Here is a 25,564-nt window from a genome sequence, read left to right as displayed (position 1 = left end):
CCGGGGTACTGGTTAGTTCATAATGTTGTTCCACCTATAGGGTTGCAGTTCCCTTTAGCTCCTTGGGTACTTTCTCTAGCTCCTCCATTGGGGGCCCTGGGGATGGAACTCTTAAGCATTTATTAGCAAGTTAAGCCATCTCATTGAGGCTCCCTTCCTCTCCCCCTTTTATTTATTTTTTTGAGACAGATTTTGCTATGTAAAGAGATAGCAACCAGATTCAACAGGAATTAAGTTGGGTTGGAGGCCCTAATAGTGAATTATGCATTAATCTGTATAATTTGTGGTCTTGGTCTTGAATTCCTCCTGCCTCAACTGCTCAAATACTGGGATAATTGGTACTCGCTGAGCATCTGTGGTGTTGGGGATGGATTTTTGAGCTTTATGAGTGCTAGGCAAACATTCTACCAACTGATTTATGTTCCTGACTCCTGTTTTGTTCATTTGTTTGAGACTGAGTCTCACTATGAAGCCCTCACTGGCCTGGAGCAAATGGCTTCAAACTCACAGAAATTGGCCTCCTAAGTATTGGAATTAAAGACTATTTCACCGTGCCTGGCCCCAGTTGTCTTTTTTTTTTTTTTGGGGGGGTAAATTCAGAAAGAGAGAAAAGAAGAGTGTGTGTGTGTGCATGTGAGCCTGTGTGTACAGGCAAAGGCTGGAAGAGGATGCTAATTCTTCTGTCATTCTGTGTCTTGTTATCTTGAGTACCTTTCATTATACTTGGAACTAGACTTTGAGCTGGGGCTTCTAGCTAGGATTTCAGACATATATAGCCATACCCATGTAGATGCTGGGAATAGAACTCAAGTTCTTGGGATTGTACGTCCATACAGGACGTTCTTACCCTGCGTCAGCTCTGCAGCCTCAGATAGGTCTTTCTTTACTAAAACTATAAAACATATTAAAAGTTGTACTATGAAATATGGAATCTGTTATCATTTGAGCTTTTTTGTGCTAAGAATGAGTGTTTGAATGCTAGTCAAACACCTACCACTCTTCCTTTGGGAATAGGAACCTACTTTATCGTTTGGTATTTGTAATCCAGGAACATGCCAGTTTTTTGTTTCTTCTGGCTTTTGAGATTGAGTCTTAAAAAGGTATCACTCTGATACCTATGAAATTATAAAGTTTATATGGAAGATGCTAAATCAGTTTTAAATAGTAATCTTGATGCATCATTTACATGAGTCCCCTATGGAATTTTTGCACATTTATTTTATATCTTCCTGAAGGCTTAGTGATCTAAATGATGTGTATTATGACTTTTCTGTCCTTAGTTTTTCCTGGATCTTTGGAGTATTAGACTGAACCTCTTTATAACTATTGCCAAAATGAAAGCCTTTAGAGATTGAAATTGTTCAGATCTTTTAACTGTGTAAATTAAAGACATTGTGGCAGCTTGAGGGACTGTGTGGGTTAGTGTGTGTGAGGGACTGTGTGGGTTAGTGTGTGTGAGGGACTGTGTGGGTTCATGTGGTAGCTGGTCACTCTTGCGACTAAGACCTTGGTTTCATATAAGGAGTCTGACATGGCCGTTGCCTTTTCTCATCTGCAGGTGTGTGTGCTTTCAGCGCAGCATGGCTGTGGTCATCCGTTTGCAAGGTCTCCCAATTGTGGCGGGGACCATGGACATTCGCCACTTCTTCTCTGGATTAACCATCCCCGATGGGGGCGTGCATATTGTAGGGGGTGAACTGGGTGAGGCTTTCATCGTTTTTGCCACTGATGAAGATGCAAGGCTTGGTATGATGCGCACAGGTGGTACTATTAAAGGGTCAAAAGTAACACTATTATTGAGTAGTAAAACAGAAATGCAAAATATGATTGAACTGAGTCGTAGGCGTTTTGAAACTGCCAACTTAGATATTCCACCAGCAAATGCTAGTAGATCAGGACCACCACCTAGCTCAGGGATGAGCAGCAGGGTGAACTTGCCAGCAACAGTACCCAACTTTAATAATCCTTCTCCAAGTGTAGTAACTGCTACCACTTCTGTTCATGAGAGCAACAAAAACATACAGACATTTTCCACAGCCAGCGTAGGAACTGCTCCTCCAAACATGGGGACTTCTTTTGGGAGCCCAACATTCAGCTCAACCATTCCGAGTACAGCTTCTCCAATGAACACAGTCCCACCACCACCAATTCCTCCAATCCCAGCGATGCCATCTTTGCCACCGCTGCCATCCATTCCCCCAATACCGGTTCCTCCTCCGGTACCAACATTGCCTCCTGTGCCACCTGTTCCTCCCATTCCCCCAGTCCCTTCGGTGCCACCTATGACCACACTGCCTCCTATGTCAGGCATGCCACCCTTGAATCCACCACCTGTGGCACCTCTACCTGCTGGAATGAATGGCTCTGGAGCACCTATCGGTCTGAACAATAATATGAACCCTGTGTTTCTGGGTCCATTAAATCCTGTTAACTCGATACAGATGAATTCTCAAAGCAGCGTGAAGTCTCTTACCATCAACCCTGATGATCTGTATGTGAGTGTGCATGGAATGCCCTTTTCTGCAATGGAAAATGATGTCAGAGAATTTTTCCATGGTCTCCGAGTTGATGCAGTGCATTTGTTAAAAGATCATGTAGGTCGAAATAATGGGAATGGATTGGTTAAGTTCCTCTCCCCTCAAGATACATTTGAAGCTCTGAAACGGAACAGAATGCTAATGATTCAACGCTATGTGGAAGTCAGTCCTGCCACAGAGAGACAGTGGGTAGCTGCTGGAGGTCATATCACTTTTAAGCAAAGTATGGGGCCTTCTGGACAAGCCCACCCTCCTCCACAGACACTTCCAAGGTCAAAGTCGCCCAGTGGGCAGAAAAGGTCAAGATCAAGATCACCACATGAGGCTGGCTTTTGTGTTTACTTAAAAGGGCTACCATTTGAAGCAGAAAACAAACATGTCATTGATTTTTTTAAGAAGTTGGATATTGTGGAAGATAGTATTTATATAGCTTATGGACCCAATGGGAAAGCAACTGGTGAAGGCTTTGTAGAATTTAGGAATGATGCTGACTATAAGGCTGCTCTCTGTCGTCATAAACAATACATGGGCAATCGCTTTATTCAAGTTCATCCAATAACTAAGAAAGGTATGCTTGAAAAGATAGATATGATTCGAAAACGACTTCAGAACTTCAGCTATGACCAGAGGGAAATGGGGTTAAATCCAGAGGGGGAAGTCAGTTCTGCCAAAGTCTGTGCCCATATAACAAACATTCCATTCAGCATTACCAAGATGGATGTTCTCCAGTTCCTCGAAGGAATCCCAGTGGATGAGAACGCCGTACATGTTCTTGTTGATAACAATGGGCAAGGTCTAGGGCAAGCATTGGTTCAGTTTAAAACTGAAGATGATGCACATAAATCTGAACACTTACACCGTAAAAAGCTGAATGGGAGAGAAGCTTTTGTTCATATAGTTACCCTAGAAGATATGAGAGAGATTGAGAAAAACCCCCCAGCCCAAGGAAAAAAGGGTCTAAAGATATCTGTTCCAGGTAATCCTGCAGTACCAGTGATACCTAGTGCAGGGATGCCTGGTGCTGGAATTCCCACTGCCGGAATACCAGGGGCTGGAATACCAGGGGCTGGATTGCCTAGTGCTGGAATGCCCGGTGCTGGGATGCCCAGCTCTGGAATGCCCGGTCCTGGAATACCCGGTCCCGGAATACCCGGTCCTGGAATACCCAGTGCAGGAATACCCGGTGCTGGAATACCTGGTGCTGGAATACCTGGTCCTGCAATGCCTGGTCCCGCAATGCCTGGTCCCGCAATGCCTGGTCCCGCAATGCCTGGTCCCGCAATGCCTGGTCCCGCAATGCCTGGTCCTGCAATACCTGGTCCCGCAATACCCGGTCCCGCAATACCTGGTCCCGCAATACCTGGTGCTGGCATCCCCAGTGCAGGAGGAGAAGAGCATGTCTTCTTGACTGTAGGGTCAAAGGAGGCCAATAATGGGCCACCATTTAACTTCCCTGGTAATTTTGGTGGGCCCAATGCCTTTGGGCCACCACTACCCCCTCCAGGATTAGGGGGTGCCTTTGGTGATGTTAGGCCTGTTATGCCTTCGGTTGGAAATAGTGGTTTACCTGGCCTAGGACTAGAAGTTCCAGGTTTTGGAGGTGCACCAAATAATATAAGTGGGCCATCAGGATTTGGAGGGATCCCTCAGAACTTTGGAAATGGCCCAGGTAGTTTAAATGCTCCTCCTGGTTTTGGAAGTGGACCCCCTGGTCTTGGAAGTGTTCCTGGGCATTTGAGTGGGCCTCCAGCCTTTGGGCCTGGGCCTGGGCCTGGCCCGATCCATATTGGGGGTCCCCCTGGCTTTGGAGCTAGCTCTGGAAAACCAGGACCTACAATAATTAAGGTGCAGAACATGCCTTTTACTGTATCTATTGATGAAATTTTAGATTTCTTTTATGGTTATCAAGTAATTCCAGGTTCAGTATGTTTAAAATACAATGAAAAAGGTATGCCTACAGGTGAAGCCATGGTGGCCTTTGAATCTCGGGATGAAGCCACAGCTGCTGTCATTGACTTAAATGATAGGCCTATAGGTTCAAGAAAGGTAAAACTTGTTTTAGGGTAGCCGTTCACATCAGTTCCTTGTTGGGTATATCTTTATTTTGCTGTGATTAATGCATCCAGATTGTTTTCCTAGTAGTTCCAGGTTAGAACCTGCGGATTGTTTCAATTGCAGATAGATTGGTTACTATAACACAGAGTATTGGTTGGCTGTTTTACAACTCACAGAATAAACATTGCAATTTGTTACAGTAAAGCTATCTGGAGAGAACACAAAAATAATTTTGGCATACAGTAGAGACCATTTGTAATTCTCGATGATCAAGGAATCTAGATTGGTTTTCTTTTATACCACATGGGATGAAGAAAATTGAAACGTATAAATAGAAATGTGAGTAGAGCTCGTGGAGGGGGCTCATGCCAGTGATGGCATTGGAAGTTGGCTACTTTTGCCATTTGTTTTAAAGCTGGACATACTTGCTTTGTTATAGGGTCAAAGCTTTGTCTGAAACCTTCATTTTCTTTCAAAATTGAATAAAGTCTCTGTATCCAGATTGATTGTATGGACCTTTATTGCTTCTGGAGGGTTCTTGCTGTATAGACGGCCCTGCTTCAGTGTTGCTGCTTCATCTACCTAATTGACCACTTGTAATAAGTACAACCATTTTGTTAGTTTTAATTAATTTCTAATATAAAAACTCCACACTTGTGGTTTGTGCTAAATAACCCTGAACTTTGTGACTAATGTCACACTTATGATTGTGTGAAATGACTTTGACCATAAAAATAAACTATGGAGTCCTCTACTGACATTATTTGGTTTGACCGCCAAGTTTTATTTAGCTTAGGGAGTTTAAAATTTGTTCATATTGTTTGGATGACAATGAAAATCAGAAACCACTTAGTAATCAGTGTTTAGGTATTTGATTTGAAATCCTTTACTGTGATGGACTAATTTAGCAAATTGTTTTTGTCCCAATATATGTGAATTTTGGAACAAAGAGATTCATAGGAAAGAGCATTGTATCTTGGAGTATAAAACTGAAATTGAAAGTGGTAGTTTTGTTAGCAGTAGTAGTGCAGAATGAAAGATCCTTAAGTTGGATCATAGGTTGATGTGTGTTTAATTCTGTTAATTTGGAGGCTTTTTGGTGTAGTTGTTTGATCATGAGCCTGTTCACAAAAATTCTTTATGCAGAGTCTTAAGTACCGATGTCAGAAGAGAGAATTGAGGTCACTCCGTGCATTTTATATTCTTTCCTTTTGGCAATCAGAACACTAAGATAGAATCTTCGGTTGGCTAAATGTCCTTTCCCTTAAAAGCATTTGGTTTTTCACATCTTGTTCACTGACACCTTACGGCTCTTTTTCTAAATTTAAGATGCTTGAAAGCTGTTTCACATTTCACATGACATACAGAATTGGAGATTGATGAATAATAACGGGAAATAAACAGTATCTTTCACATAATGTTGCTCTGGTTTGAAACACCAATATTGAGAAGTCTGCATTTATTTTTAAAAGAAGCATTTCTCACATACATTATATATATTTTACATATATATATATATATATATATATATACATGTATGTATGCGTGTATACACACATGCACACACAAATGTATGTATGTGTGTCTATGTAGTGCCTTTTTTGTGTTCTGAGGGAGTGGTACCCTGAGGTTTCGTCGTGTAGTTTTAGAGTTAAGAGTGGCAACAGTCTCGTGTGTGGAAAGTTTGGAAAGCCTCTCCACTACTGCGATGGTCTTGGAGGAGAGACAGTATGGTGGTGGTCTGTTCAGGGAAAGGGTTGTGCAGACTTTGAAAAGTGGCTGCATTTTGAATCACTTGATAACTCACAAACACAATTTGCTTGAAAGATAGCTACTGCCTCAAAAAGCAATATGTTTATATGTGATGTTCTTTGTTAAGTAATCATTTCTCGTTCGAAGACAGAATGTGAACACTTCAGAACTATTTTGGGCATCTTATTTCAACTGCAGGTTTATTTTCCCCATTGGAAACTGACTATATTTTAGAAAAACTGATTGTTGGAAGGTGAAAATCTTTTATCCTTTCTCACAATTTATTTTGGTTGTATCTACGTACATGCTTATTAAATATTTCATACACTCAATTGCAACTATTTTGTTATTTCTACATCTTAGATAAATGCTAAAAAGAAAAACCTGGTTCTCACTGTTCATTAAATAAATTAAGAAAATAGTGTTGGTGTAGAAATCAGAGAGAATTGTGATCCGCATTCCCTTTAATCACAACAGAGCTTGTTGTGAGATGTAATTAAAGGCTCTGCCCTCTGGAACTTGAGCTTGTATGTGCGAGACAGACCTACTTGCTAAGTTATTGTTTTATCTTGTTTGGGCATTGAAGTTTTAGTTTTTGTTTTAATAACCATGGAAATGTGTTCTATCGAACTATTCATACCTCTCGTCAGACAATTTTTTTCCAGAACTAGTCTTGATATAGATTTGAATTTACGTAATTTTTCCATTTGTATGGTATGAAGGCTTTGTAAAGCTTTGCTCAAAGTGTGTTTGTAAACACTGTCAAGGTATTCTCAATTTCATGTGTAAATTTTATTGTCTGTTTTCGGTGACTGACATTTATGGAAAAGAATATTTCACTAGGCTTAATTTGTTTCTCCTGAGTTTTTATTAGTGTTTATTTTTCTTTTGGTTTTATAGGAGTAGAGAAACCTACAAATGTATTGTAAAATAAGCAAATTGTAAATTTTTAAAACGAGTGCCCGACTTAGCTCATAAGCATAACTTGGAGGTATTGCCTGTGTTTATACTGTCTGGATGTACAGTTCTGTACAGTGGCTGCTGTAGGCTCTGTCTTAATGCAGCAGTGTTACGCGAAACGTAGTTCCTGACTTGCTAAAGCATTGACAATTAAAGCTGCACTAGGAAATGTCAACCTTACAGAGAGTAATACTCAGTGTAGCTAAGGTCAGTCTTGATCTGCTTGATGAAAATCTAGGCGTTCGTACATATATGGAAGTAAGCAAGCACGCGTGGTTTTTAGGTGGAAATGCTCACCTTGCACAAAAATGAGGAAACAAAAGCTAACTCAAACTCCATTTTCCTGAACTCTGTGATTGATGACGTGTGTAAAATAAAATGCACTCAGTTTGAAAGCGTTGGAAAATGAGTGAAGACCGTAATCTGTCCAGTGACTCCCAGTCCGGGCTCTGGGGATGTTTCTGGCGGTGCTCACTGAGTACCTTTCCCACTCACAATTGCCATGTGTAAGTTATTTTACTTCAGCTGTTTTACTGGCAGTTCTGTAGTCCAAACTTTTGAAATCAAGTACAGCCAAAAGGCTGTTGACAGTGTGACCACAACTTTGCCAGCACATCCTACTTTGGCATCACTTAGCAGTTTTTGTTTATAAAGAAGAAGTCTTGGATACTGTTCAATAAACTTGTCACAAAATAAAGGCTGATGCTTTAATGCTTTAACTGCACAGTACTTCTTTGAGGTATAATACCACATTTTGGGTTTTTGTTTTTAACTCAAAATATCTTGTGCCTTTGGAAATGTGGATGTGGTTATCTTAGAGGTAACCCTCGTTGCTTATCCTTGACTTCTAATGCTGAAGTGTGGAAAGAAGAGGATGCCTTGGGACGGCAGGGAGGAAACTTGATTCTTGGTCAAATCTGTGGTATCTTCGTTTCCAGAACTTCATTTTATTGTGTGTCTTTTGTTAGCTAATGGCTTTGTTAATGTGGATTTGGAAAGAACTTGAGGACCAGATACTCCTCCTCACCAGGGGTCTCCAAGGGTCTGTGGACTCTCATTTTCAAATGCTGGTTGCAGTGGAAAGGGGCAAAAGCTTGGAGTAGGTTTTTAATTTCACTCACTGAAGCTTGGTGTTTGTATTCCTGTGTGCTGGGTTTGAGGCGGGGAGGAAAAGGTAGCCAAAACAATTGCTGCTTTGTGACATTGGTGTTTTGGGTTTTGTCCCTTTCACATTTGTTCAACTTAATGAACTATTAGTAAACGAAGTTGTCCTAGACTGCTGGTTTTAAAGGCCGGGTTAGAGTTGCTAGGATTTGTGGGCTGTTTCTTACAACCATAGTTGTTGGGAAATGCTTGTCATTTTTATCGTTATCATGTAAGAGTTTAGCTTGTATTTGAATATCCTATTGTGTTAGCAAGTCCAAGCAGGCAGTCTGCTACTGAGCTAGCTGCATGTCCAGCTTTAGAAGAGCTTAGACTGAGTGACTTCATTGATTGTATTGCCCAGGCTACTTAGAACTGGACTCAGGCATTCTTCCCACCTTGGCTTGTGGATTAACTGGACAACAGACACAGGCTACCTTGTCTAAGTTTTTTAAAAACTGACAGTGTTGAGTCAGCATTTGCAAAATGATGGAGTGACATCAGCAGCTCTGCACACACAGACAGGGGTGAGATCATACTCGAGATCCCTTCTGGAGTTTGTTCTTTTCTGCTCTCTAGCATTTTATATAAGAAAGTATATCAGATACATATGTCACCATCCTCCCCAGAGTATTTTTTTTTCCTTCAGGGGATATGGTAGGATCTGAATTTATAAAGCTTTGCCTTTTCATGTTAAAAAAATGTTATTTTTTAGTATAAAATCTGATAGGGCATGAAAGGTTCCTGTATAATAGTTTGAAGAGTGCTGTGCTAGCACGTTGGCAGTGGGGACAGTTCTGTGGAAAAGCCCTATGCCCAACAACATAAGCGAGTGCATCTCCTATTAAACGCTAATTCTTAATGTGCTCTTCTGGACTGAATTGTGATGTTTTGAGCTACGTTATATGTGTCTGAGAGTCAGAAGCATCCTTAAGTATGGCTCCTTTTCCGGATCAACATGTAACAATCAGCACCAGTGCAGCATACCATGCTTTCTACGTACCATTCTGCTGCTGCTGAATCCAGGAGAAGTGACCCTGATGTAAACATTTCAGCCTCAGGTACAGGGCAACAACTTCAAAAGCACTGAGGCTGTATAGTAGGGGAGAAATCACATGAACCATGGCCTTTGATATCTGTTGGGACTCGGGGCTTTGTTAAAGGTTAGGACATAAAACTCAGCAAATAGTTGCAGAGAAGTGGTGGATGGGATAGAGTATTAATATTGACATCCCCGTGTCAGACATCTAGACTCTGGCCTAGGGAACAATTAAGTTTTTTTTTTCAATAATCTGACAACCTATTTTATTTTGGAAGGAGGAAAGACATAAATACAGATGTTGGCATAGCTCATCCCAGGAGTTTCTGCCAGCTCCTTCATGTTTCAGTTTCTGCTGCCGCCACCACCAGTTTTCTCCTTTTGCCTTCTCACATGTAAATAAATCTGCTGGAAACCAGGATGATAAATATGTCTTGGTGAACTGTAGCCCCCTGACAAAGACCATTTAAGGTTTGATTGCAAAGAATAGTTAATATGATTCACAGCAAACAGTAGCCACATTGTGCTGCTACACACTGGCTGTGGTACAGCCTAATTCCAGCAATCTGGATCAGTCTGGTCTGATTGGTGAGTTCCAGGCCAGCCAAGGCTAATGAGTGAGACCTTGTCTCAAGAGGGAAAAGAAAGGCTGATGGACCTGAGCCGCTTATACAGCCGGAATACCAGCCTGTGCTGCTGCTGAGTTTCTCATGCCTTCTTGCACTCTGAGTTGGGCCTCTGTCCCCTACTCCCTCCACATGGTAGGTTGCAAATGGAGGCATTGCATCTGTAATTCCCTTTAGCCATGTGATCTGTCTGAGACCAGTGGCTATAAACTTGCTCAGGTGGCTATTTTACCACTTTGCTTCTTTGGAACTCAACTTTGTTCATCTTCATACACTTACGTTTTCCTGTAATTATAACTCAGCCATAGCTATATGCCATGCTAACAAATTTTTGGACAGTTTTTTTTTTTTTTCATTTTCCTTTTGGTTTTTCAAGACAGGGTATCTCAGTGTAACCCTGGCTGTCCTGGAACTCACTCTGTAGACCAGCCTGGCCTTGAACTCAGAAATCCGCCTGCCTCTGCCTCCCAAGTGTTGGGATTAAAGGCATGCGCCACCACACCCGGCATTTTTGGGCAATCTTATGTGCAGGGCACAACAGGACTTAATGGTGGGAAAGCAAATAAAAATGCCACAGGATCTGAGTAAAGACTTTCCTGGCCAGTTGATGGTCAGTTAACTCGTGTGGAAATACATTTGTGGCTATAGAGTAGTTTCCCTGTTGAAATTTTATTAGTTTTTCCAGACAGAACTTTTAAAGGCTGGTGCTTAAAATCATCCTCCACATATCCCAACCAAGTGAGTTAGGAAGCCGGTGACCTGCATCACGAGCAGAGGCTCTGGTCCACTGTGCTGACCGAGCAGCATGCACACTGGAGAAGTAATGCTTTTTTGACAATGTTCTTTCCCTGGTGATGCTCAGGGAGATGTTCTGGTATTTCTTCTCATCCTCCATGTTTAACAGGCACCAGATGTGTGTGTTGTAACAGGTTAAGATGAAAGCAGAAGCTCACTGTCCTTGAAGCTAGCTGCTTTCTGAGATGAATTTTACCATACACGTGTTTGATGAAATCCCGTTTAGTTTGGAGTCCTGCAAGTCCTTCATTGCTGTTTCAATGATAAGGAGATTTTGATAGATATAGACTTCTGTTGCATCTGTATATAAGGCTAGTTTTTATATGTAGGCCATGGAGAGGTCACATAGTAGGGGCCTATCTTAAGTGGTGACCTAGCTCTGAGACTGGACTGAACTATAAAATGGGAGCTAATGACAATGGGACAGAGAAGTTCCTTTTGGTTCCATTAGTTCTTGTGACCCATGGCTTTGTTCTGTAGAAGAGGATTCAGATTATTCAGTGGTAAGTGTCTATGGTTCTAAGACCCCAGCTATTCCATTTCTTTTGGGAATTGGTATGAGTTTGGCCCTGAGGAGAAACTTAAAAGAGTGTTTGACTTGGCTACTTTGGTGTCTTCCCCTCCCGCTTGGGTGCAGTAGAATAGAAATCCCACATTGCTACTCAGAAGAGAGGATCAGTCACTGTTTCCTAGCCTGTGCCCATCCTGCCATTTAAGTCCTACGTGTCCCCCAAGCATAAGGATCAGAAGGGGTGCTACACCAATACCCAAAGGCACATTTACTTAACCTGTGAGCACTAAAGGAGAGCAGTTGGTATATACTAGGCATCATGCCAAATAAGAGGCCCTTGTTGATCACTCAGTGTAACCTGAGCCCCCAGGGTTGCCATCGGTGCTCCCATTTTATTGATAGAGAAGTCTACAGTGTTGGGACTTCAGGTATGAGCTGTGAACCTACACAACTACAGTCTTCATGGATGCTCTCATACTTCATAAGGTAGCAAGTGCCTCCTGTTTCTCCCTCGACTGAAGGGTGTCAGGTGAGGCTGAATTCACTAATAGTGGTCATATGATTGATCCCCAGTCTATTAGGGAAGAGCCTTCCTAATGGTCCATGCTTTTAGTTCTCCAACTAAGGTAAACATGGAGTAACCAGCACTGCCCACCAAGGTGTGGTAGTGATCAGATGAAGTTTGATACAGGATGTGTTCAGAGTCTCTGGGTGGGGAGCAACTCCATATCCAGTTCTCTCTGGGCTAGGTTTTCTACTGTGAAGGTTCAAGGACGGGTGAGATGTGTTTGGCTTTGGGAAGATCTATGGAGATGCTGGAATTGAATGAGTGGTTTTCAGATTTTTCTGACCATCTCCAAAAGTTAGGAACCTGCTGTATTTCCTTCCCACTTAACGTTCTTGTGTGCACACTTTAGGCTTTGCAGTGTTGCCAGATTCTCTGTGACTCATAGGCTTAGAAGTACATGGGTCTAAATAAAGTTAATTGTTTGAAATTTTAATTTATGTGCATAACTTTTATTAGATGCGAGTCATGTATGAATAAAGACTGTCACTTGGAATAGAAGAACTTGGACTTGGTCATGCTGTAATTGGACCTTTAATAACAGCTCTTGAGAGATTGAGGCAAGGGGGATCTAGAGTAATAGGCCAGCCTGCTTTATAGATTGTCTAAAAGAATTATTTGGGTCAGTTTGTGACCTGTGAGGGATGTCTTTGGAGCTGCTGATTGGAGAATTCTAAAGTTAGAGGGAGATGCAGGGGTAAGAAGAGCAGCTGCCTTCCCCGTGGCCCATGCAGACATGAGAAGGGACGAGCAGTGCTGCTACTGGCGGGTATGAGAGAAGGGCTGTTCTGTGGGTGGCTGGGCTTCACTTGGGAGCCTCTGGAGGATTTCCTGATTGGCCTCCAAGACTTGTTCCAGCATCTGTGAGCTGCTCCATTTTGCCAAGGTAGGCAACAACAGGTGTAAGCATGACTGTGTTGTCTGAAGGAATGATGCTGCTATACAGAGACTGACCTACTTGTGGGCCCTGCTACTTCTGTACCATGACTTTGGATAGATAAAGGGAGGTAGGAATTGCATGGTTACCTGATTAAGCTCTTGAGTATGAAGAGGTTCATATAACTCATGAGCCTGAAGGACCAATAAGTGAATTTTAGGCCACTGGCAACCGAACCCACAAGGAAAAAAAAGAAAATCTGCCCTTGGACTTATGAAGACCAATTAGAGCCTGCTAATGCTGGGAAAAGGACATAAAAAAATGAAGGGCACATAATTTTCCTATTACTGAAGAGAGTCCCTATCAACAGTGGTTGCTGGAAACCTTCCAGGGAAAACCAGGGAGGGCAGCATTTAATCTTTCCTTCATCTTGAATGTACCAAGGCTACTTGTTCACATGACCCTTTAGATTCATTTAAGTCTGGTCCATCATTAAGTACAATGACGCCAGCTTTCCTGAAGTTTTTATTGTATATAGGTCTGTGGTGTGTGTATAGGTCTGTGGTATATAGCTAGGATGTGTTGGCTGAGTTTGTGACCTACAATCAAGCATTTGGGAGGTAGAGGTAGGAAGATGAGGACCAACTTTGGCTTTCTTGAAAGTTGGAGAGCATTGCGTGCTCTATGAGATCCTGCTACAAAGAGTTTCTCAATTAGCAAGGTGGGGGAAAACATAGAAAGAATACAGTTGTCCATTGTAGATTGAATGCGGTGCCTCCAAAGAAGTTGAGTGCTGCTGTGGGGGAGCTTGTATGAGGCTTGGAAAGACGGTGATGGCTAACATGCTCTTAATTCCAGCACAGGTCCTAGGTACCTAAGAGTCCTGCACATATTTGTTACATCAGTCTTCGGAGCTAATCATATCCCTCCGGGAGCCAAGGAATCTGAGACAATTATTTTGCACACATAGGCGGGACACCATCTGGTACAGTAGCGTCTTGTGGCTGGGAAGAAGTAGTAGTCTTGGTGTCTGCTCACTGTTAGGAAGTCCATCCTTTTGCCTTCTTCAGATAAAATAGTGGATATCATTTTTTTTCCAGAGGAGAAGAGAGTTTGTAATTCAGAAAGTTCTAGGCCAGGCATGAAGGCGCATACTTTTAATCCTAGCCCTTGGGAAGCAGAGGTAGGTGGCTCTCTGCAAGTTTTAGGCCAGTCTGTTCCATATAGCAAGTTGCAGGCCAGCCAGTGCCACATGGATGTCTCAAAAAACAAAGTAATATGGAGGATTTAGGAGTCTAGATATTTGTATTCTTGCCGGATGGCCACATCCAAATCCTGCCTTTGCTCTGCCTGGGGTCACAGAATGTGGGTTAGATAATTACTCAGTCCCATTCCATATATGATATTGCAGACTATGAAACTGAGATGGGGTTTTTCATTTGTTCTAAGACACATTTTCATTATGTAAACTCTTGGTTGACTCAAACCTTCAATCCTGCCTCAGCTGGCACTGGAAACCTTCACTACCATGCCGAGCTGTGAGTCTCTGCTTTAAGAGAAGATATATATATATATATGTGTGTGTGTGTGTGTATGTATGTATGTATATATATATATAATATATATGACATTAGAAAGCTCTGAGGTTGGCTGTGAGAGGAGAGGCAAAAAACAAGGAAAATGGAAATGAGCCTCCCAGCCCGATGTGATCGTGAACAAGACAGAAGCGGTTAGAACTCAACTTAGACATTATCATCTGAAACTGTACTCGTCCCAGATGGAAAAAAAGAGATAATAGAATATGCCAGAAAGCTCAACTTTCCCATGATGGGTTTAGCATTAGTCCAGGTCATCCTGAAGTCATTTCTTGAGTCATTTTGAAGGTCCTGTAATTGATTGAACAGGGATTCTTCTGTACACAGAAATCTAATATGTATAAGCCAGACCTCTTAAATGAGAAAGTTTATTTTCTCTCAGTAAATCACCTTGCTGTGATATTCAGGGAAGTTGAAATGAAAGCCTCACGGCAGTAATAGCACTATACGAGCAGTGCATCTGGGTAAAGTCTGTAGCTGTTGGCGGTGCATGGTGGGCACAGGCTGTAATCTCAGCACTCGGAAGCCCAAGGCAGAAGGACAGCCTAAGCCATCTGAAGAGCTGTCTCAGAACAGGTGGCATGTAGCTGCTGAGAAATAATAAAGTGCACCAAGAGTTTCAGTCGTGGGTTTCCAAGCGAGGATACACTTAGAAGTAGATTGTAAGGAAGACTTGGAAACGTAAGCTACAGATTACAGGTGATCTAAAGGAAATGTATAGCTGTAGGTAGGTATGATGGTTTTCAGCTGCAATCCCAGCCCTTGAAGACGATCAGGACAGCAGGGCCTCCCATGAGTCATGTCAGGGTGGGGCTAGGGAGGTTGCTTAGAGGTGGACCACTTGAGTCACAGTCTTGTGGCTCAAGCTGGGGTGAGCTCTTCCAGCTTTTACTCCCCAAATGCTGGGATTGTAGACTTGATTCCTAGTGGCCAGTGAAACTGCAAATAAATAAAGGAAATCTGAGCCGAAAAAAAAAAAACCAAAACAAAACATAGGAACCTTTTCGAACAGGAACCAGTAACATTTAGACTAGAAGTCAGGCCAACTTCATAATATCACTGAGAGTTGAACCCTGTATGCTACTTTGCACACAGTGGGCCCACAGTTGTACGGTTGGAAATAAGAGTAGACCCTCTGAGGCAAAGTCCTACAACAGCAAGGAACCTGGTCATCCTTCCATAGAGTTCTGGCCTTCCTCAGTCAATACCAACCGCTCCCTGGGGGAGAGGACACCAGAGATTAGTTTTTGTCAATTGTAAAATGAATAAATTGAATCGATATTTTTATCCTTAATATTCATCTGGATTTCAGGTATTAATCTTTTTAGTTGCTGATTGATTTTCTATAAAAAAATAACTGTCCATTCTATTGATGGACTCTAGGAGTGTTCGGGCTCTAAGGTTTTCCTTTAGATTACAGTTTGCCAGGGGATTACACTTGGCTCTGGGTATATTTGGCTTCTTGACAACTTGGCCATTCTGTTTACCAAGGTGGCACATTCAGTGTTTTATTAATTCTTAGGATTCTTATATCCTTTGCCAAAATTTGGCCTTGGTAGTCTTTTATATTTCGTTTTATTTTGCCTTTCTGGTCACTTATGCCGTGGGTCATTTCATTAGCTTATTTCTTACTCATGTTTACGGGGTGTCTTTGAATCTTTTGCCTATTTAATTAAATTGGTTACCATTGATAAGGAATTATAGGAGTCTTGCATTGAAATTTTATGGTTTGATTTTTGTTTTCATTTATTTCTATGGTTGAGGATTGGACCCAGGGCTGTGTGTAACTAGGCAAATACTCACTGTCAATTATCAGCACAATTGTTAAAGGATGTGAGATATAGAAGGTTTATTAGTATGCATTCATTCAAATGGAAAGGGCCTGATGTTATTCATTCCAATAGTTCATCAAATAGCTATGAGCACCAGCTTCCCACACTGAGTACTAGTACTGTGCATTTAGAGAGTACTTAGTGCTAGTTCTAAGGAACCCACATTTAAATGGAAGAGGAGGGGGAGACATTTGTAATTTCCGCATTGACTCAGTTACTGAGTATTTACTGAGTGTCTGTTATAAGTAGGTACCAGAGATACAGACAAACTAGACAGGGTTCCTGTTCTTCACATAGCTTGCTATCCATGGGAAAAGACATGGTACAAACACCCTGAGCTGGAGAATGGGCTTGATACTGTGGGTGTGAATCAGAAAGAACAGCCCAGTGGGAACACACTTGGGTGGCTGGGTGACTCTTTACACATGGGTTAGATTTTATAGACCATTGTAAGAGCTGTGGATTGGAGTGGCTTTTTAAAGTTCTATTTAGTGTTGGTGACATTGAGGAGCTGTGGAGTACATGTGACAATCTGATAATTTGTGGGTGTCTCCTTCCACTGTCTGGGCCCCAGGGATCAAGCTCTGGTGTGGTGGCAAGTGACTTTTTATCCACTAAGCCAGCTTACAGCCACAGAACTTTGGTGGGATATTTTTTTCTTTTTTGGGGGGGGGGTGATTGGTGTGTGTGTTTGTGTACCTGTGCATGTCTGTGTGTTGGTTTGTACGCGTGGTTACGGTGCCTGTGGATACCAGAAAGGGGCACTGGAGTCCTTGGAGCTGGAGTTGCCTGACGTGGGTGCTGGAAGCTGAGCTCTTGCCCCTCCATCTATCCAGCTCTCAAACTTGGGGTGCTATATTGAATGCACTGGGAAGCTATCCCAGGGTTCTAAACAGAGAAATGACATGATCTGCTCTTCATTCAGCTAATAAACACAGAAATGGCTATGTAGTTACAAAAGCCTGATACAGGAAACCACTGCAGTTATCCGAAGACAGTGAGATATCCTGCTGGGCAAGAATTCCTAAGGGGAATCTTGTCAGAGCAGAGCTGTGGATGACAAGATAGTCACTAGGGAGGATATTGGTTCTGCCCATCCCAACTGAAGGAGCTAAGGAAGGTGGCAGACTAAGAAAGGTCTTAACAGTTTGAGCTAGAGAATTCAGGGTTAACCACAACATGCCACTACTGAATGCTGCAGAAATTCTCCCTCGGAGAGATCAAAGAAGCTTGCTAGAGAGTTTGGTATTAAATGTAAGGGTCATTGGGCAGTTATGGGATTTTAAATGAGAGACTGGACACTGGCTAGGTAGGTAGGCAGTACTGAGAGGAGGAAACCCCTAAGGGTCAGAGATGTTACAGCTTGATGGTTCTCCAGCTGAGTAGTCGATAGATACTTAAATGTGTGGGCTAGCGCTGAGTAGGCAGCTAACAAGACTCTGCAGATGTATAATGTTGAAAACAATGAAGTGTACAGATTGTAATAGTCTAGGCATGGTGCTGCATAGACCTAACTCCAGCACTTAGTAGGGAGAGAGGTCAGAGTATCCAGAATCTAAGGTCAAATGTCATCCTCATCTGCAAAGTGATGATGCAAAGTCTCAAAATATAAAAGGGGGCTAATATAGAACATAAGAAATTCTTGATTTTATCTCATTTCTCCAACACCCCTAAAAGCAATATTGACATGTTTCTGTCCTCTGAGTATTACTTGTACATGTGTGCATTCAGATCTGTTGCATATATACTTACCTAAGTAACACGTTTAAAACTGGGTTACTCTTTTGCTCGCTTATAATCTAGTGCTTTCAGGCAGGCAATGTGGAGGACACACGGTTCTACCTGTTGAGCAGGTGCAGTACCCCTTTGTATGTTTGCTAGGGAGCCCAGCCCCACCTAGCTGATGGACCTTTGAGTTGCACTGAGTTTTTTGGGGCTCTCTGTTGTTAAAGCATAGTAAAAAGAGTAACAAACACTGCCCCAGAGAACATGAGGGGATGACAGACATGGAATTCGGTTATGGGGCAAAAGCTGTGGACTGTTGAACCTCTAAGAGAACCAGCCGTCTGAGGGTTGAAAGTCTGCATGCCTCTTGTAGACTCACCTTAGAACACTGCGTCTGCCAGTCACAGTTCACTTGGGGTTGTTGACTGCCTCCAGACCATGAGCTCTCACGCACAGATGGAATTGGATCCTGGGAAAGCAGGAGGCTTTCTGGGTGGCAGTGGGAATACACGCATCTGGCTTAGTTTGGCTACGGACTCTGGGATAAAGAGAAGTGAGGGTTTCCCTTTTCGTTTGTCCAGTGGGTTCAAGTACTGAGGGTGACTCTAGAAATACTGTGGGTACTGATCTGGGTGGGAGACTAGAGCCGGGGATGAGGCTTAGTGCCAGATGGTCGCCTGGCACGCTCAAGGCTCTAGGTTCAGTTCCCATTCCACGAAGCCAACAACCAACAGGAACTGTAGGGTCCAAAGCAAGTCAGTGCAGGCTGGGAGGAGAAGGGATTGACTGAGGGCTAGGGATCGCGAGGCTGGGAGGCATCCCCGGAAGTACTGCTGGGAAGCTGAGCTCCTGAGGCAAGCAAGGAATCTCTGTGTGCACTTGATGTAGATGGACCATGTCACCTGCACATCATTGTGGGCTGTAGGAGGAACTACATTGTTGTCACTCTGGTGACTCATAAATGGTGATGATGTTTCTGACCGAGGAAGCAGGTGAATTGGAGAGGTTCGTTGCTGCTTGGATTTGGAGACAGGAGGCTACTCTGTCTGAGAGTTTGGGCTAGAGATAGCCTTTTGGATTTCATGTAACATGCGTTTCTGCATGCTTGGGATAGAGCAGTGCACAGATACATTCTTCCTCACACATGAGGTTTTCCTCCTAGTGCTAGAGACAGTAACCAACATATGTAGTAAGCTAGATACTGGTGTGAGAGCCACAGTCGAGTCTGTGATGTGTCAGTGGTGCTAGGGTTTGAACTTCAGACTGGCAGGCAAGACTTAGCCGGTGTAACCCACGTGATGATGAATGAGCTTCATGAGAGAGGAGACGGCGGCGGGCCTGTGGGTGATGAAAACAATGGTACCCGATGCTGCAGGTCTTTGGAATAGGAATCTGGTGGGCTTGAAGAATGATGAAGGCCAGAATGAGTTCTTGAGAGAACTGACGGGAGGTGGTATTAGGAGGACCTGGAAATTCAGGTCGTACATCAGCTCACTGTGCGGCTTAGGCCGTTTCTACAAGTGGTGGTCCAGAGTGTGAGGTTCTTCAGGGAAGTTCTGTTGTCTTATGTTTAATTAATGTATATATGTCTGTGGACTAACGGCATGAGCTGGAGCAGCAGATCTCCTGGAGCCAGAGCTGCAGACTGTTGGAAGCCACCAGCGTAGGTGCTGGGAACTGTACTCGGGTCCTCTGCAAGAGCAAAACATTCTCTTAGCTGCCTCGCCATCTCTCAAGCCAGTTTGTTTGCTTTTGAGTTGGGATCTCATGTAACCCAGGCTGGCTTCATACTCACTTTGTACTCAGGCTGGCCTTGAACTCGTGTCCCTTCCCTGTGTTCCCCGAGAGCTAGAATTACAGGTGTGAGCCACAGTGCATTTTCTGTTTTTTGAGGCAAGATCTCACTTTGTAGCCATGGGTAACCTGCAACTCTGTATGCTACCTAGGGTGGCCTTGCATTTACATCAGTCCTGCTTCTGCCTCCTGTGTACTGTGATTTCAGGCTGGGCCACCATGCCTGGCATGGATATTTTTGCCAGGATTAATTTGGTTGCTATATTAATAGCCTGGTGGGGTGGAGGTGGGAAGTGGAGGTAGGGATGGCACAGGTTAAGAGACCAGCTGGAGAGGCTATTGCTGTTTCTAGGCAACATAAATAGTGGCTTGGACTTGATGACACGGAAATGGTGCGGGAGTGCACTTGAGCAGCAGAGCAGAGATTCAAAGCACCCGTGGAGGGGGCAGAGCCCAAGTGCAAGGTTCAGGCCCCAGGGTCTGGGGAGCATCGTTATTGGCTGTTGGGGAGCAGTGAGTGATGGGAGTGAGGTCAGTTACCGTCTGCAGTGGCTAAGCTAGAGCCCCAGGGCCGGACGGCATTGCTGAGGTTCAGGCCACTTTCAGAGTAAGGATTGATTTTTGAGCCAGAGTTTGGTGTCACAACTGCGTCCTGTGCTATTGAGCTTACTTGGAATTCAGGGGTGTGCAGTATGCAGCTTTCCCAGGCTGGGAACTGTAGTCAGTGAAAGGTGGTGGAGATGCCCTGATGCCTGACCCCATTCTTTCCCCCACAGATGGCTCATTGCGTTACCTTGGTCCAGCTCTCCGTGTCCTGTGAACATCTCATTGACAAGGACATTGGCTCCAAGTCTGACCCACTCTGCGTCCTTTTACAGGATGTGGGTGGGGCCTGGGCTGAGGTGAGATGGGCCTCAAAGGTTAAGACATTGAGGGAGGTAGCATTATGTTTGAGGTAGAAGGTTTGTCACTGATGCTGAGTCACCTGTTGCCGCAGCTTTGCCGGACTGAACGTGTTCGCAACTGCTCAAGCCCTGAGTTCTCCAAGACTCTGCAGATAGAATACCACTTTGAGACTGTCCAGAAGCTGCGCTTTGGAATCTATGACATAGACAACAAGACACCGGAGCTGGGGGATGATGACTTCCTGGGGGGAGCTGAATGTTCCCTAGGTCAGGTAAGTGGTGTTGGGGATGTCCCGGACAAGCAGGGCCCCACCCTGCCTGAGACAGGTGCTAACAGCTCTCCTACTGCGCTTTCCCCAGATTGTATCCAGCCAGACGCTGACCTTACCCTTGATGTTGAAGCCCGGGAAGCCTGCAGGGCGGGGAACCATCACGGTAGGAACTAAACCCTGGGCGGGGAAGCCGTCCCAGGAGTAAAAGTTCATGAGGTGATGCAATGTCTCTACCTAGGTTTCAGCTCAGGAGCTAAAGGACAACCGTGTAGTAACCATGGAGGTGGAAGCTAGAAACCTAGATAAGAAGGTGTGTCTGGAAGGAGACCCAGAGGAGCCAAGAATTACAGAGGGCTGATGCATGGCTGTCTCGTTAGTCTCATAACTCTGGTCTCTGGCATCTGTAGGACTTCCTAGGGAAATCTGATCCATTCTTGGAGTTCTTCCGGCAAGGCGATGGGAAGTGGCAGCTGGCATACAGAACCGAGGTGACTCCTGGCGTCGGGTGGCTTGGCAGAGAAGAGAGACTGCAGGGGTTGGGATTAGCAAGTTTGGGAACTGAGAGAAAAAGCCTGTTAGTGGGTAGAGCTGGTGGGAGCTCTTCATGGGCCAGACCAGAGGTCTCTACTCTCCACCCCCAGGTAGTCAAGAACAACCTGAACCCTACCTGGAAACGCTTCTCAGTCTCTCTGCAGCATTTCTGCGGTGGGGACCTCAGCACGCCCATTCAGGTGAGGAGTTTCCCCGCCAAGGAGCGAAGGAAGGGGTCCTGGGAAGAGGCTCCGTGCCTGCCATGCATCTCCTTTATCCACACACACGCCCCCTCTCAGGTGCGCTGCTCAGACTATGACAGTGACGGCTCACATGATCTCATTGGTACCTTCCATACTACCTTGGCCCAACTGCAAGCAGTCCCGGTAAGTGTTGACTGTTGGTAGTGCTTTGGTGGCCTGCAAGGCTGCTGCCCAGAGGGAGGTCTGGAGAGTGAGGCTTAGGTACTCGGCTAGTGCTGTGGCGGGTGTCTTACTTTAATTTGTCTCCCCACTAGGCTGAGTTTGAATGTGTCCACCCTGAAAAGCAGCAGAGAAAGAAAAACTACAGGAACTCTGGAACCGTCCGTGTCAAGACTTGCCGGGTAAGATGGTGACCCATGTGACCCAGGCTCTGAGCTCTGTGATGCCAGCCCCCTGTTATGTTAGCCCTGTCCTAACCTGGTTTCATCTGCAGGTGGAGACAGAGTATTCCTTCCTGGACTATGTGATGGGAGGCTGCCAGATCAACTTTACTGTAAGTAAATGGGAGTGCCTGGCTGGGGCAAGTGAACCGGCCTTAGACTGAACAGCCTTCACCTCCATTCTTGCTCTTTCCCCAGGTGGGTGTGGACTTCACTGGCTCCAATGGCGACCCATCCTCACCTGACTCCCTGCATTATCTGAGCCCTACAGGAGTCAACGAGTATCTGACAGCTCTGTGGAGCGTGGGCAGCGTGGTTCAAGACTATGACTCGTGAGTCCCTGGTTCAGGCCACTCCACTCCCTGTATACACTTCAGCTTCTAGACCGGGAAAATCCTCCTGCTGCCTCTTTTACAATTCATTGTCCCCCCACAGAGACAAGCTATTTCCTGCATTTGGTTTTGGAGCCCAGGTGCCCCCCGATTGGCAGGTAAACGCTCTTCTTCCCTTCCTCTGTTCTCTTTTTGGTGTCAGGGTCCTAAGTCCAGAGTCTGTGGTAAATGTCTTCATTACTTGGCATCCAGCTTCAAGGAGAGATGCAGGGATCCATTCTTGCAAACAGCTACACTGCAAGCTCAGGGCTAAATAGCTCCTGTTGGAATCCTGGCCTATCTCAGAATGCCCATGTTTGTATTTTGTATTTTTGGGGCTTGAACACAGGGCCCTAAACATGCGAAGCATGCACTCTGCTGAGCTGCATATGGATCCTGAGAGTGCCCTTTTCCTTGGCCTATACAGGGCTGGGGTGTTCCTAAACAGACGTCTCAGCAGTTGAATTAGCAGTTGCTTCTTTTCTAAATAACCAAAGTTTAGTTCCCAGTACCCACATAGGAAGGTTAGCTCCCTATAACTCCTGCTCTAACGAGAACCCAGTGCATTCCTCTGATCTTTTTGGGTGTGCACACACACAGACATCAACATAAATAAAAAGTTAACCTCAGGGGCTGGTGAGATGGCTCAGTGGGTAAGAGCACCCGACTGCTCTTCCGAAGGTCCGGAGTTCAAATCCCAGCAACCACATGGTGGCTCATAACCATCCCTAACAAGATCTGACTCCTTCTGGAGTGTCTGAAGACAGCTACAGTGTATTTACATATAATAAATAAATAAATCTTTAAAATCTAAAAAAAAAAAAAGTTGACCTCAGCCAGGCCTGGTGATGCACACCTTTAATCCCAGCACTCAGAAGGCAGAGGCAGGCCAATATCAATGAGTTTGATGCCAGCCTGGTCTATGTAGTGAATTCTAGGACAGCCAGAGCTACATAATGAGACCCTGTCTCAGAACAACAAAGCAAACAGACAGACGAACAGACAAACCCAAACTCTTTGGTGAATGCGCTGGTGCGTGTCTGCATCCCAGCACTTGGGAAGCAGCACAAGTGAATCTCTCTGAGTTCAAGACCAGCCTGGTCTACAGAGACCATGTTTTTCAGGGCTTGTGGGGGCAGGAGTTGTGTGTTGGGGGGAGGGTTCAAGAGGCTAAAGGGGGTAGGGAATGTAGGAAGGATCTCATTTTTTCTTTTTTGGTTTGTTTGTATATTTGTTGGTAAAGCTGACCTTGGTATGCAGTGATCCTAATGCCCCTCTGTACTGGGATTAAATATGTATACTTCTCTGCCCAGCCATGTTTGGCTCACTGTATAACTCAGGCTAGGTTTAAACTTGCAGTCTTCCAGTCTTGGTCCCTGTGTGCCAACTTGGTTGATTGTTTTTCATCTTGCCCTCAGGTCTCACATGAGTTTGCCTTGAACTTCAATCCCAGTAATCCGTATTGTGCAGGTAAATGCTTCCCTCTCCAGTATGGAACACTTCCACACCTGATTTCTGAAATGTCTTGGGGCAAATTCCTTACCTCTGTATACTTTGGTTTCAAAATAAAGCTAAAATCTCCTGGGCTTAGTGTGGCAGAGGTACTCAGCAGGCTGAGGCAAGGGAGTCAAAAGTTCAAGGCCTGCCGGGGCAGATTGGTCTCAAAATAACAACATGGGCTGGGCGGGTGACCCTTGTGCTAAGGATGGAATCGAGAGCTTTACATAACGTGAGTAAGCACTGCCTGCCTGAGCCGAGTCCCCAGCACAGTGCACGATGTTCTGTGTGAGCTTCCCAGGCCTTTTTTGTAAAGACCCGAGATTTGTGGCTTCCTAGCACTTCCACGTGACGCCAAGTGAAAGTGAAAACTGACCTCACCTGACCTTGCTCTTTGTTTTATTCTTTTTAATTAGTATGTGTGTCTTAGTATGTGTATGAGGCCAGAGGCATCAGACCCCTGGAACTGAGTTACAGATGGTCGAGAGCCGCCTGCATGAGTGCTGGGAACCGAATTCGGGTCCTCTGCGACAGCAGCTCAGGCTCGTAACCATGGTTTCCATCTCCTTTCAGGTTTAGGTAGATCTCACTCTTGGCCAGACTGTTTTAGGACTCACTGTTTAACTAACCAAAGCTGGCTTTGAACACCAAGTATCCCTTCCTGCCTAAAGCAGGCTTGGTGGCAATTGCATTAACTATAGAGCCATGGCTGGCTGGGATTTTTTCCCTGAATTAATTATTATAGTGACTAGGTTGGCCTCCATCAGTGTTGTACCCAGTATCATTCACATTGCCCCTTACCTTAAACACTTTAAGTGTATTTCCTAAAATCCAGGACATTGATTCTCTTGTTGCCGGAGATTGGGTATGGGAGGCGCTTGGCTTTTCCACAGAGCTTTACCCCAGCCCCTTAGTACTTTGATTCATTTGTGGTCCGCATGATTTTATTATGACTTCCTTTCTTTTGCATATGTTTTGAGTCAGTCTTGAAGCTCACTCTAGCAAACTGTTATACCTCCTGTCTCCATCTCCCGCTGTCGAGGTTCTATAACCTCGTGTGTGTGTGTGTGTGTGTGTGTGTGTGTGTGTGTTCTGTTTGCATACATGTATATCACTCTACTTTGTGCTTATTTCACCTCTAGCCTCTCCTCATCGGGCCTTGTTGCTCATCCCCTTGCCTAGTAGTATCCCAATCTGCTTCATATCACATGTTCCATGAACTTACCTGTGGGCCCCTCTCTTTAAGACCTTTTCTGTCCCACATGATCCCCTTTCTTTTATAACCTCCACATACATTACACACACACACACATATATATACATATATATTTAAACCAAATTCTGTGTCCTTACCTTAGTCTGCCAAACCTTCCCCCCCCCCTTTTTTTTTTTGAGACAGGGTTTCTCTGTATAGCCCTGGAACTCACTTTGTAGACCAGGCTGGCCTCGAACTCAGAAATCCGCCTACCTCTGCCTCCCGAGTGCTGGGGTTAAAGGCGTGCGCCACCACGCCCGGCTCCTTTTCCCCTTTTTGAAACA

The 25,564-nt window shown here is 44.4% G+C and overlaps 2 protein-coding genes across 5 annotated transcripts in view; both read left to right on the top strand.

Annotated features, from left to right (window-relative positions):
- Positions 1 to 25,564, top strand: part of Cpne1 (copine 1) — a 40,321-nt gene that overhangs the window by 12,361 nt on the left and 2,396 nt on the right. For 3 of the 4 annotated variants that reach the window (XM_021183173.2, XM_021183183.2, XM_021183164.2), the window contains 12 exons: positions 20,583 to 20,708; positions 20,804 to 20,983; positions 21,072 to 21,146; positions 21,222 to 21,293; positions 21,391 to 21,471; positions 21,625 to 21,714; positions 21,814 to 21,900; positions 22,032 to 22,118; positions 22,211 to 22,270; positions 22,356 to 22,489; positions 22,593 to 22,647; positions 23,947 to 23,998. In XM_021183173.2, the coding sequence (XP_021038832.1) occupies positions 20,583 to 20,708; positions 20,804 to 20,983; positions 21,072 to 21,146; positions 21,222 to 21,293; positions 21,391 to 21,471; positions 21,625 to 21,714; positions 21,814 to 21,900; positions 22,032 to 22,118; positions 22,211 to 22,270; positions 22,356 to 22,489; positions 22,593 to 22,647; positions 23,947 to 23,998 (1,099 nt within the window). Of the gene's footprint in view, positions 1 to 1,558; positions 1,702 to 20,582; positions 20,709 to 20,803; positions 20,984 to 21,071; positions 21,147 to 21,221; positions 21,294 to 21,390; positions 21,472 to 21,624; positions 21,715 to 21,813; positions 21,901 to 22,031; positions 22,119 to 22,210; positions 22,271 to 22,355; positions 22,490 to 22,592; positions 22,648 to 23,946; positions 23,999 to 25,564 lie in introns of all 4 variants that reach the window. The other variant, XM_029471096.1, reaches the window with a different exon arrangement.
- Positions 1,560 to 5,099, top strand: Rbm12 (RNA binding motif protein 12). The gene has a single exon (XM_029471091.1). The coding sequence runs from the start codon at positions 1,581 to 1,583 to the stop codon at positions 4,602 to 4,604; it is 3,024 nt and encodes a 1,007-aa protein (XP_029326951.1). The 5' UTR covers positions 1,560 to 1,580; the 3' UTR covers positions 4,605 to 5,099.

This window comes from Mus caroli, chromosome 2 (assembly GCF_900094665.2).
Source record: "Mus caroli chromosome 2, CAROLI_EIJ_v1.1, whole genome shotgun sequence".
NCBI lineage: Eukaryota > Metazoa > Chordata > Mammalia > Rodentia > Muridae > Mus > Mus caroli.
Note: the sequence above shows the minus strand (reverse complement) of the source record. Positions and strands in the feature narration are given on the sequence as shown.